Below are 12,573 nucleotides of genomic sequence, written 5' to 3' on the forward strand. Positions count from 1 at the left end.
CCCACCTAAAAGTGAGTGACCGTGGGGGCGGCATTATGCTCTGCTACCAGCAGCATCTACAAGTAGCGTGAACGCTGATGCTGCTGGTAGCGTGCAAAGGCTTGTGATGAGATCACAGGAGGTAAGGTGTCAGGGCCCCCGATCATGTGACCCCTGTCTCCTCCCCTCCTGTGACCTCATCACAGGTCCTGTGCGCACAGCACAGAGCACTGAGAGCAGCCATGTATGTGGAGTGTGGCTCTGCGGGTGGAGGTCGGTGCTGGAGGCTCCATTATTCTCTATGTGGAGTGCGGCTCTGCGGGTGGAGGTCGGTGCTGGAGGCTCCATTATTCTCTATGTGGAGTGCGGCTCTGCGGGTGGAGGTCGGTGCTGGAGGCTGCATTATTCTCTATGTGGAGTGCGGGTGGAGGTCAGTGCTGGAGGCTCCATTATTCTCTATGTGGAGTGCGGCTCTGCGGGTGGAGGTCGGTGCTGGAGGCTCCATTATTCTCTATGTGGAGTGCGGCTCTGCGGGTGGAGGTCGGTGCCGGAGGCTCCATTATTCTCTATGTGGAGTGGGGCTCTGCGGGTGGAGGTCGGTGCTGGAGGCTCCATTATTCTCTATGTGGAGTGCGGCTCTGCGGGTGGAGGTCGGTGCCGGAGGCTCCATTATTCTCTATGTGGAGTGGGGCTCTGCGGGTGGAGGTCGGTGCCGGAGGCTCCATTATTCTCTATATGGAGTGCGGCTCTGCGGGTGGAGGTAGGTGCTGGAGGCTCCATTATTCTCTATGTGGAGTGCGGCTCTGCGGGTGGAGGTCGGTGCCGGAGGCTCCATTATTCTCTATGTGGAGTGTGGCTCTGCGGGTGGAGGTCGGTGCTGGAGGCTCCATTATTCTCTATGTGGAGTGCGGCTCTGCGGGTGGAGGTCGGTGCTGGAGGCTCCATTATTCTCTATATGGAGTGCGGCTCTGCGGGTGGAGGTAGGTGCTGGAGGCTCCATTATTCTCTATGTGAGTGTGGCTCTGCGGCGGAGGTCGGTGCTGGAGGCCCCATTATTCTCTATGTGGAGTGCGGCTCTGCGGGTGGAGGTCGGTGCTGGAGGCTCCATTATTCTCTATGTGGAGTGGGGCTCTGCGGGTGGAGGTCGGATCTGGAGGCTCCATTATTCTCTATGTGGAGTGCGGCTCTGCGGGTGGAGGTCGGTGCTGGAGGCTCCATTATTCTCTATGTGGAGTGCGGCTCTGCGGGTGGAGGTCGGTGCTGGAGGCTCCATTATTCTCTATGAGAAGTGGGGCTCTGCGGGTGGAGGTCGGTGCTGGAGGCTCCATTATTCTCTATGTGGAGTGGGGCTCTGCAGGTGGAGGTCGGTGCTGGAGGCTCCATTATTCTCTATGTGGAGTGGGGCTCTGCAGGTGGAGGTCGGTGCTGGAGGCTCCATTATTCTCTATGTGGAGTGGGGCTCTGCAGGTGGAGGTCGGTGCTGGAGGCTCCATTATTCTCTATGTGGAGTGTGGCTCTGCGGGTGGAGGTCGGTGCTGGAGGCCTCATTATTCTCTATGTAGAGTGTGGCTCTACGATTCGTGACCCCCGTCACGTGACGAGGGGGGCCCACAGAGTCTGAACTGCCCCGGGCCCTGGCTACCCTTAATCCACCCCTGGTTGAAGCCGCAGTATGACCCCTTTGTTCTCAAGTTCGGTGAGACTACTGCAGGTGGATCACTCACCATCATTAGTTGGTGTCATTATCTGGCAGGATGCTATCACTTAGGCCAGGGGCGGACACTGACGGTTTGGGGCCCATGTGCAAGAAATGTGTCTGGGCCCCAGGGTTGGACTGGCCCACCAGAGAACCGGAGAATCCTCCGGTGGGTCCTGGGTTCTCCTTCAGAAGAGTTCATAGGGCAAACCTTGCAGTTACTATGGGGCTCTTCAGTGGGGGATAAAGGTGGGCCCTCAGAATCAATTCCTCCAGTGGGCCCAATGTTCTTCAGTCTGACACTGGGCCCCCCTCCTTTTATGGCGTCAAAGCTACGTGTGTGTGTGTATATATATATATATATATATATATATATATATATATAGTATAGCCATACACACATACATGTATATATTACATAGTCTCCTTTATTATGTTTATTGCTGTCCCTTACACAGTGCCGTCTCTTGTTATGTACAGTACCGTCCCTTTCATGTTGGATTATATAGAGCCCTGTTTTTTATTACATTCCGTCCTGTCTTGTTAGCTGTATAATGCAATGATGGCTGATGGAGCATGGAACAGCTTCCTTTCTAATGGAGGAGCTGATGGACTGATAGTTTGGTCACCGGCTCCTCGATCAGCAGTCATTTTATATCTAAAAAGAGAGGGGACTATGTAATAAAAGAGGGCGCTGTGAATAACAAAAATAACAAGAATACACTATGTAAGAGACAGTACTGTACATAACAGCAGAGGAAGCTATATAATAAGGGACGGCACCATATATAACTAGAGAGGATGGTACATAATAAGGGACGTTGTTATACATAATAAAAGAGGAAACTATGTAACTAAGGATGGTGTTATACAGAGTTAGTGAGTACATTATATGCTAAGGGACTGTGTTAGACCAAGTGAGTACACTATATACTAAGGGACTGTGTTAGACATGATAAGTGATAATAATGTCTTCCTCCACCTCCCCCTGTTCCTAAGTCCATTATAAGTCCCCTTCCTCCCATCCCAATTCCCCACACCTCTCATTGTCCTCCTCCCCTCGCATCCCATTATTGTCCTCTCCCCCACCCCATCATTGCCCTCTTCACCACCTCCATCATTTTCTTCTCCCCCACCACTATCTTTGCTTTCTCCCCCACCACTCCCATCATTGCCCATTCCACCACCTCCATCATTGCCTCCTCCTCCACCACCCCCATTATTGCCCTTTCCACCACCACCATCATTGCATTCTCCCCCACCACCCCATCATCATTTATTTTTCCCTCACCACCCCATCATTGCCTTCTCCATCACTCCCATCATTACATTCTCCCCATCATTCCCATCATTGCCTTCTCCATCACCCATCACTGCCTTCTCTCCATCACTCCCATCATTGCCTTCACCCCATCACTCTCATCATTGCCTGCTCCATCACTCCCATCATTGCATTCTCCCCATCATTCCCATCATTGCCTTCTCCATCACCCCATCACTGCCTTCTCCCCATCACTGCCTTCTCTCCATCACTCCCATCATTGCCTTCTCACATCACTCCCCATCATTCCCATCATTGCCTTCTCCATCACCCAATCATTGCCTTCTCCAACACTCCCATCATTGCCTTCTCACCATCACTCCCTTCTCCCCATCATTCACATCATTGCCTTCTCTATCACCCCATCAATGCCTTCTCTCCATCACCCCCATCATGGCTTTCTCCCATTACCCCCTCATGGCCTTCTTCCATCACCCCAAGCATCATTGCCCTCTCTTCCCATCACAGCCTTCTCCTCATGTCCCCATCTCTTCCAGGGCCAGGCTCCATCTGTCACACACAGACACACATACATACATACACACACACATACATACATACATACATACATACATACATACATACATACATACATACATACATGCATATACACACACACACACACCACCTCTCTCCTCTGACCTGTCTGCAGCGTTGCCCGCGCTTCCTCTCTCTGACACAGCAGCGGCCGCTGAATGATGTCGTCATTCAGCGGCGCTCCTCTCTGTGTCAGAGACAGGAAGCGCGGGCAGCGGGCAGGAAGCAGGATGGAACCTTGCAGCTCCATTCCTGCAATTTTCTCTTGCAGGCAGTGGAGCTGCTTGGATCGCTCCCTGCCCCGCCGCTGCACATGAGGGCAATCTGGCCTCAGGCCCGGAGAAAGCGGCAAGATTGCCCTCATCATTAGCCGCCCTGCAGGGCCCCCTGGAGGCTCTGGGCCCAAGTGCAGTTGCACCGGTTGAACCGGCGGTATGTCCGCCCATGACTTAGGCTATGTGCCCACATTGCAGAAATGCTGCGGAAATGTAGCATTTCCGCAACTCCCCGCCACGGGTAAAACGCATGTGGACTTCGCATGCATTTTCCTGCAAAGCACAAGCGTTTTGCAAGCATTTTTAGCTTACAGAATGCTTGTGCTTTCCAAGCAATTTGAAGCATTGCTTGGAAAAGTGATTGAGAGGTTGGTCACACTTGTCAAGCATAGTGCTTGACAAGTGTGACCAACTTTTTACTATTGATGCTGCCTATGCTCACCTTCTGTCGGCCCCTGGAGTCCTCCCGCCTCTAAGCCACGCTGCCAGCATCTTCCATTCCCAGGGATGCCTTGTGACAATGACCTCTGATGATGTAGCATCACGCGAGACCGCTACGTCATCAGAGGTCATTCGCACAATGCATCTGTCTCGCCCAGAGCGGGGTACTCAGGTCGCCGGGCAGCGTTAGATTCAGGAGGTCAAGGGGGTAGCAGCCTTGCCGGGTGCCTGTGCTCCAGGGACAGTGAAATGGGGGTTGAAAAATAAAGTAAAAATAAAAGAAATTTGAAAAAGAGTATGGGTCGCCCTCTCAGGGCTGTGGGGTACTCGGTACCAGGCCCGATGAGTTTCAATGGGACCTGGGCAGCTGGGACCCGGCCCGTGGCCCTGGGCGCCCATTGTAAAAGGGGTAAAGTTCAGTGTGCTTATGATTAGAGTTTATGAATGAATGAGTTGTGACGCCACCTGTGGTGTTCGGCAATGAAGATGTTAAGCCGACGCTGCAGACAGATCCTCTGGGACAGATGGTGTGGTGCAGCAATGATGTTATAGCCCTCCACAGGCAGGGCTGTAGTCCCAGGGCAGTGAGATAAAGTGACACGTAGATGGTGTAGTGTCGGGCGCAGGGGAGGTAGCAGGTTGACGCTGGAATAAGTGGAGGACACCAGGGCATGTAGTTCCAAAGCTTTACTCACAGTCTGTTGTGGCACAAGAGCCCGCATCCGTGCCATGTCCTCCGGGTCAGGAGCTCAGCCAACTTCCAGGCAAGATGAAGTACTCCTTTCCAACACTCCGCCAACATATGTGCCTTTTCTAAACGTCTCCCTCTTAGCGCCTTTAGTGAAGTACTCACAGTACTGAGTTACACTGGAGTTCCTCCTGTCAGATGTTCCTATGAATTCTACTTGTACGGCAGACAGCTGTAGCCTGCTTCGGGGACTCCTTACTACCTAGTCCCGGCTCACTATCGTTGCTGTTGTGCCCCCAAGTCTGGTGTGGGAATAAAGTGATGACAACTTCTATTCCTCCCGTGTCTGCTGCAGGACCATTAGTATTCATACAACCTCGGGGACCGGACCCTGGCCTTGCGCTTAGAACTTGGGAAGGGTTCTCCTCTAACCCTAATCCTTAGTTCTCTTCTTCTCCTCACGTTCCGTACTAATACTTTCCTTCTTACGGAGAGTCAGGCTTTCTATCAAAGTCCCTTTCCTGTGCCAGCGTACCCAGGTCACTGAGGTCGGCTGCAGCACTTCCTTCATCCATCCCACTCGGGATCTTCTCTCCTCCTCTGACTCTGTCAGTCTCACTAACTCGTCAACTGACTAACTGACTGAATCCTCAACTCTTCCCGTTCTTTTAGTGCAGACTAAACTCCACCCGCCTCCCAGCACGCTTCGTGTTCCAAGCAGGGAGCCACCAAAGGGTGCTTTGCTACACTACTGTGTTGTGTGGGATGCAGGTGTTGGAGCATGGTCAGGTGTCTCTACCTTACCTGAATGGTGGGGTACCACACCTCAGGAGGAGGTGCAGTACCTCTGTGGCGACTGAACCCTCAGGGGCGCCACATGTACATGACGCCAGTTTGAGTGTTCGACTGTTGGATAGTCGGCACTGCAGATGATCCCTGGGGGGGTAGATGGTGATGGCAGTGCAGATGTTTAACCCCCTCCAACCAGGGCTGACCCCCAGAGATTGTGATGGAAGTAGATGGCACAGAGTAATAAGCCAGGAGACAAGGAAAGTCACTTTATCATTCACTGTAGTTCAGATGCAGCCAGAGGAGAAATTACAACTCTCGCCAGGTTTACAGTCTGCTCTGCACGATGGGAGTTATCCTTCTCTCTGCTGAGACTCGGTGTAAACTTCCTGCTGTTCTAATCCCTTCAGGGACCAAGGCTTCCCGGAGTTTGAAACTTCCAGTACAGCCTCATACTCACTGTGTTTTATCCCCTTGGCAGCTTGCAGCTTGGATCCTGTGTGAAGCACAAGTTTCTTCTTGCACAATCCTTCACTGATCCTCGGTTGCTGTAGTCTTCCTGGAAGAAAACACTCTGCTGTTATATAAACCCACACAGTCTCTCAGCTTACCACCCGGCTCTAAAAGCATGGATGGCCTAGGGGCTGATTCCCTGATTCTTCTTAGCATTGCTCCTGGAGGGAGCACATGTTATGACTCCAGGAGTGTTCTCCATTTTTCTCTCCACTGTCTTTCTCCACAGAACAACAACTCGACTCCTCCCCCTCCCAGTTAGGGTACATCTCCAAAGCTCTAAGCTTCAGGGAAGTAAGGGAGTGAGGTAAAATTGTGTGTATGCAGTGGTCTCTAGCAGAGAAACCATAACTCCCATTACATACAAAACAGTACATAATTAACCATTTTGTGGCGGCAAAGGCACAGGGCGCCACACATCCCTGGGAATGGAAGATGCTGGCAGCGTGGATGAGAGGCGGGAGGACTCCAGGGGCCGACAGAGGGTAAGTACATCCTGATTTTTTTACAGGAATATGGTACCCAGGGTACCATCCGCACATGAAACGCTCACTTTACGCATGGTGGGCATAGCCACATGAATAAAAAGTGAGCGTTTCAGTGTAATCCTATGGCGGCGGAATCACCGAGATTCCTCAGAAATAATGGACATGCTGCAGTAAAATCCTCAGCATGGGCACATCAATTGCGGAATCCCATAGGATTGCATGGGGATGCCTTTTATTAGCATTTTTTAAGCGTTTCTGCTGCGGCAAAAACACGGTATAAACGCATAAAAAAAGCAATGTGGGCACACAGCCTAAGGGTTCACGCACACGACTGATTTTCTCGTTCAAGCGCTATCCCTGGTTTTCACGTATATATGATATTCTATGTGGCTGCGCACATGTCTTTGTTTTCTTCCTCAGTCTTAGTGGTCCATAGAAAACGTTGGAGACATGTCTGATTTTGATCCAAGTGTTGAATAATCTCAAATGTGGAGGAATCGGTTATGTGAACCTTCCTTTAGGCCTGGATCACACATGTGAGAAACGCAGAAGAGTCTTGCATCTTAATACCCGACACTGCCGCCGGCACTCAGGAATGGAGCGTGCGGCTGCATGTATTTCTATGAAGCTGGACGCTCCAAACTGAGTGCCAATAGCAGTGCTGGGTATTAAGATGCGAGACTAGTCCGAGTTTCTCTCATGTATGATCCCGGCCTTACTGAGACGGAAATATTCCTTTAACCCCTTCAACCCACAGCCCAAGTTCGTTTTTTCATTTCCATTTTTTCTTCCCCTTCTTCCCACAGCCATAACTCTTCTATTTTTCCATCCACATAGATATATGAGGGCCTGTTTCTGTACTTTTGGATGACGCCATTCATTATTCCACATAGTGTACTCGAAAACAGGAAAAAAATTGTGGTTTAATTGTGGAAAAAAAAACAATTCTGACATTGTTTTTTAGGAATTGTTTTTACAGTGTGCATTTTGTGATAAAAATGACCATGTAATCTGATTCTCCTCATCAAAACGATTATGATGATGCCAAACACGTCCAGTTTTTTTTATTATTTTAGTGGCGAAAAAAAATCCGAAGTTCGAAAAAAAAAATTTTAAGTTGAGTTGCCATTTTCCGAGACCCATCAAATTTTTTTTTTTCGTCCGATGGAGCTGATTGATAGTATAGATGCCATTTTTATTAGTAAACCCCCAGCTGTCATGACAGCCCATCATGCGTGTGCTGAAGGGTCAAAGTAAGCTCATGCACGATTGTTGGCGCAAGTTAAATGCTGCTGTCAGATCGACAGCGGCATTTAACAGGCTAACAATCGCAGGCGGAGGAAAAAGGTAACTAAACTTCAGTAAGTGAAAAAGTTAAGAACTGATTAATCAGCTGAAATAGTTGCTAGCAGGGATAGCAGACCTGTGGTAGTTTGGGTTTACCTGGTTCAACCAAACTTTGGTCCAAAGTTCGATTCAGGTACCAGAACATTACACGAAATTGAACCTGAAACCCATAGAAGTCAAATGGGGACCTGAACTATGGTGCTGTAAAATGGTTGAAGTAAAGGCTCGTAGACAGTAAGAAAATATAATTTGACTGAGACAAGACGTGCATTATTTTCAGAAAAACTATAAAAAGAAACAGAGATCAGAGATTAGTATTTATCTAAACTATACATGCCTCCAAAATCAATACAACATCATGCACTCCACTTTATAACCAGTCAATGTAAAACACGAGTCGGCAACATACACCATTGTTTTCACTGGCAAAGACTAAAATCAGTAAATGCTATTTACTGTTGTTTATCATTTTTTCGAAGTATTGCTCCATGGTCTGAGGCGCTCCTTGTACCCTTGGTGCCAATCCCTATTATTTCAGCAGAACTGTGTAACACCTACCTTTTATATAATATTGGTTTTTGCTTTTTAAAAGACTAGCCAGTTAAAATGGCACTTTCATAGCAACACTATATTTTAGAAATGAGCACCAAATGTGTTTAAGTCGTCTACATCTTCAAAAACAAACTTGGTTGGAATTGTCCGGCAATTACAGTACCAGATACACATAAGTGTATTCATAAAATAAAATGGATAATCATGGACAAACCATACTAATAGCACAGATATTCCATTAAATTTGCACCATATTTTGACAACATCACAAAGGCCAGAGGTACAAGGGAGGGCTGACATAGGGAATAGTGATGAGCGAACCTGCTTGGTAAGTCTCAGGGATACTCTTGAAGGTAGAGAGACCTGGGTCTCCAACCTTACTATGCTCCTGAATGCACACTGAAACTGTTCCCTTCCCCGCCTATGGAGTAGTGGGACTGACAGGAATTGACTAGCACAAACCAGACAGAAAGGGGAAGAAAGGAAACTGCAATCATACAAAAACACACATGAAACAACAAAATGGAAAACCAGGGAACAGGAACAACCAACCAATTGGGAGAGGATAAGGAAATACATATGCAATCAAAACCACCCAGTTAACGTCTAGAGATAACACCAACTATCTGGCACAAATAAGGCCTACTTCTTCACCACCAAACTGGGTAGTTGTAAGCTTTCACCAGCAGGGAACAGAGGAAGCAGTGAGGTTTAAATACAAGCACCTGCAGAGTGATAGGATAGGCCAAATAGCAAATGGAAAACACCTGCTGTAAGAAAGGAGTGGACGAAAAGATAAAGGGTAATCAGCACAAGGACAGCAACTTGATCTCCAGTGGCTCAGAGGATAGAGATGCTGGCACATAAACACAAGACTGCTGGATTGAATCCTGAGGCATGACAGCACCCCCCTTCTACAAGGGGCCATTGAAACCGAAGAAATACCAAACTGATAATGTCACTGACAGAACTACAGGCAACTAACCAGATAGAGAACCAACTTGGAGTCCCCACATTTACAAAAATAATTGTCACACACCACTAAAGTGGCATCAATTTTCTTAGAGTAGAAACAGTATAATAGGCCTCTGACAGACCTTCTACTACAGGCAACCCACCAGATGGCGACCTAACTTGGGTGTCCCACATTTCAAAAAATTGTTTTTAACGTCAGCAGTAGCAATAGCAGCCACAACAGAGGTGACACAGACTGCAATAATGCGAGATCAATGCATGACACTAAAAAGTACACCATCGTCTAGTCTGCGACTGGAGTGCATAAGTCATTGGAGATCCATGACTTGTTCATTTTGATGAAACTTACGCGGTCTACACTTTCAGGGGACAGCAGGATGCGCTTATCCATCAGAACACCACCAGAATCACTGAACACATGTTCTGACAGAACGCTGGCTGCCAGGCATGACAAAACCTCCAAGGCGTGACAGGCGAGCTCAGAGCACTCTTCCATTTTTGAAGACCAAAATGCAAAAGGCTCCACATTCTCCCTGATGGCATTTATATGAGCTCAAGATTTTCTTGAACCATCCTCTGCAGTTGTTCACTCTTAAGATTGTCTACAACCGTGTTTCAATACTCGAGCATTCATGCGTCCCTTTCAAGGGGGCAAGCATCTGGCAAAATTTACTCTTGTACTGTGGCTCTAACAGAGTGGCAACCCAGTAGTCAGCACTATTTCTAACTTAAGAATATGGCATCAAGTTGAAGATAGTGCAGCAAGAAGGTGCTCATATGTCAGGTGCTAACATGAGATTCAAGTCCATGGTATGCTGATGTTGGGGTTAACACACTCAAGGTTACTTCCTCTACCTCTATCCCCTCCCACCAACCACAGACAACAGAGAGGGGATCATTATCTCCTGACTGTTATCAGTCCATCACCTCTTCCTCCTCATCCTCATTAATTTGTTCCTCAGCTTCTGCATTTTCACTAATAGTTTGTTTGGTGCAATGAGCCCCCCTCGATCACTGTAATCCACCTTCTCATGGCACCCACCTCTGCAATGACAGACTGAAACTTGCAAATATTGTCATTCCTTCCGCACCTTCTCATGGCACCCACCTCTGCAATGACAGACTGGGACTTACAGATATTTTTATTCCTTCCGCATCCTCCTCTGCTTCCACCTCTTCCTCTGGGACCATCACCTCCTCACACAGACTATTCAAAGTGTGCTCCATCATATAGATGACTGGAATAGCGAAGCTAATGACAGCATCATCAGCATTAACTATCTTAGTAGCCATTTTGAAACTGTTTAGAAGGGTGCATAAGTCTGTTATCTGAGCCACTCTGCAAGCATGATTTGCACCACATTTGTACTGTGTTGGTCCAGACTATGCAAAAGGACATACTGCACCAGTGCTCATCGCTACTGCCACAGTCGCTGCAACATGTGCAGAGTGGAATTCCACTGTGTCAGAGCATTGCAAATCAAATGGTTAACTGGTAGGCAGAAAGATCTCTGTAGCAATGCAAGTCAATAACCTACGGGGTGCTGTAATGTCCACACGTTATGAAGAATTCAAGGTATTAAACTTTAGATATCTTTTATTCTTCGTCCTCCAGCACACAGCATAACAGTTGCATTACCATACTACACAGAAGTGAAAGTGAAACTTCCCTTCTCATCCCTCTTGTCTCCACCCCCCAAGTCCCATAAGTCTGGCTTGCTTAAAGAGACAGATCTAATTATTATACATTACATCATCCCCTTTTTTTTTTTTTTTACTATAAATAACCCATATTACTGATAAATGCAACAACATGAAAACGTCCAAAGAAATCATGTGTCCGTTTAGTCTTATTTGTTCAATTCCAAGACCAGAGAAACAAACAAAAAAAAAAAAAAACAACAAAACTGTAGTTATACTTCTTCAATAAGCCTCGATGGAGCTCTTCTCTCTCGTGTAGGATAACGTCTGGGCTCATTGAGAGGGTTCATTATTGATGGACCAACTACCTCTTGTTGGTCCTCTCCACCATCGGATACCAAATCTTCCACCAAAGAGAGTTCATTGTCATCATTCTGCGGTATGATTTTAAAATATGAAGAATTTCGCGTTATGGACTGTCCATCTCGTTCAGCCGTGATCATGCTGCCTTTCCTTTTAGTAACATAATATTTTGCAGGACCATATACAGGTGAGGTCTTGTTGGTTGGTCTTTGATGTACCACCATGACATCCCCTTTTTCGATGGCACTTGACTGTGTCCTTCGCCTTCTGTCTGCATAACGTTTCATGGCTTGTTTGTTGGAGAAATCTGTGGATCTCACTGAGGAATCACTCGGTCGGGGATGGCTGGTCACATCAGGGAGACGTATACGCAGGGTTCTGCTGAACATTAAATGAGCTGGAGCAGCATTAGTAGTGGAGTGTGGCGTATTGCGGTAATTATGCATGAATTTGTATAATGACTGTTACAGTGGGATGTGCTCCAGGCTCGCTGCCTTGATACGTTTCCCCAGAGTGCGCATAAAACGTTCCACAATTCCATTAGCTTGCGGCCAGCAAGGTGTGATTTTCCTGTGATTGAATCCCAAGTATTCAGAAAATTGTGTAAACACATGTCCATTGAAGGGAGGTCCATTGTCTGTTTTGACCACTCTTGGAATACCATATGCCGAGAAAATGTCGTCCAGCTCCGGTATGACATTATTAGCAGATGTTGAAGAGATAAATGAAATGACAGGGTATCGAGAATATTCATCAATTGTTACGAGAATGTATTGGCCATTTGGCAATGGTCCATATATATCGACTGCCACTTCCTCCCAGACAGCAGTGGGTAACGGAGACATTTGTAATGGCTCTAAGTTTGATGATGGAGTGATTAATTGACAAGTAGAACAGCGTCTAATCTTTTCTTCCACCAAGTGATCCATATTTGGGAACCACACTTTTTCTCTGAGTAACTTCTTTGT

The 12,573-nt window shown here is 47.5% G+C and overlaps 1 protein-coding gene across 3 annotated transcripts in view; it reads left to right on the plus strand.

Annotated features, from left to right (window-relative positions):
- GRAP2 (GRB2 related adaptor protein 2) overlaps positions 1–12,573 on the plus strand; it is a 311,259-nt gene that overhangs the window by 47,650 nt on the left and 251,036 nt on the right. The window contains exon 1 of one of the 3 annotated variants that reach the window (XM_073549595.1): positions 131–252. The exons of the other annotated variants lie outside the window; for them this stretch is intronic. Within the exon in view, the coding sequence (XP_073405696.1) occupies positions 226–252 (27 nt within the window). The 5' untranslated portion in view covers positions 131–225. Of the gene's footprint in view, positions 1–130; positions 253–12,573 lie in introns of those variants that run through there. 3 annotated transcript variants of the gene reach the window in all.

Source organism: Dendrobates tinctorius, unplaced genomic scaffold, assembly GCF_039654945.1.
Source record: "Dendrobates tinctorius isolate UK_male_01 unplaced genomic scaffold, ASM3965494v1 ptg000159l, whole genome shotgun sequence".
Lineage (NCBI taxonomy): Eukaryota > Metazoa > Chordata > Amphibia > Anura > Dendrobatidae > Dendrobates > Dendrobates tinctorius.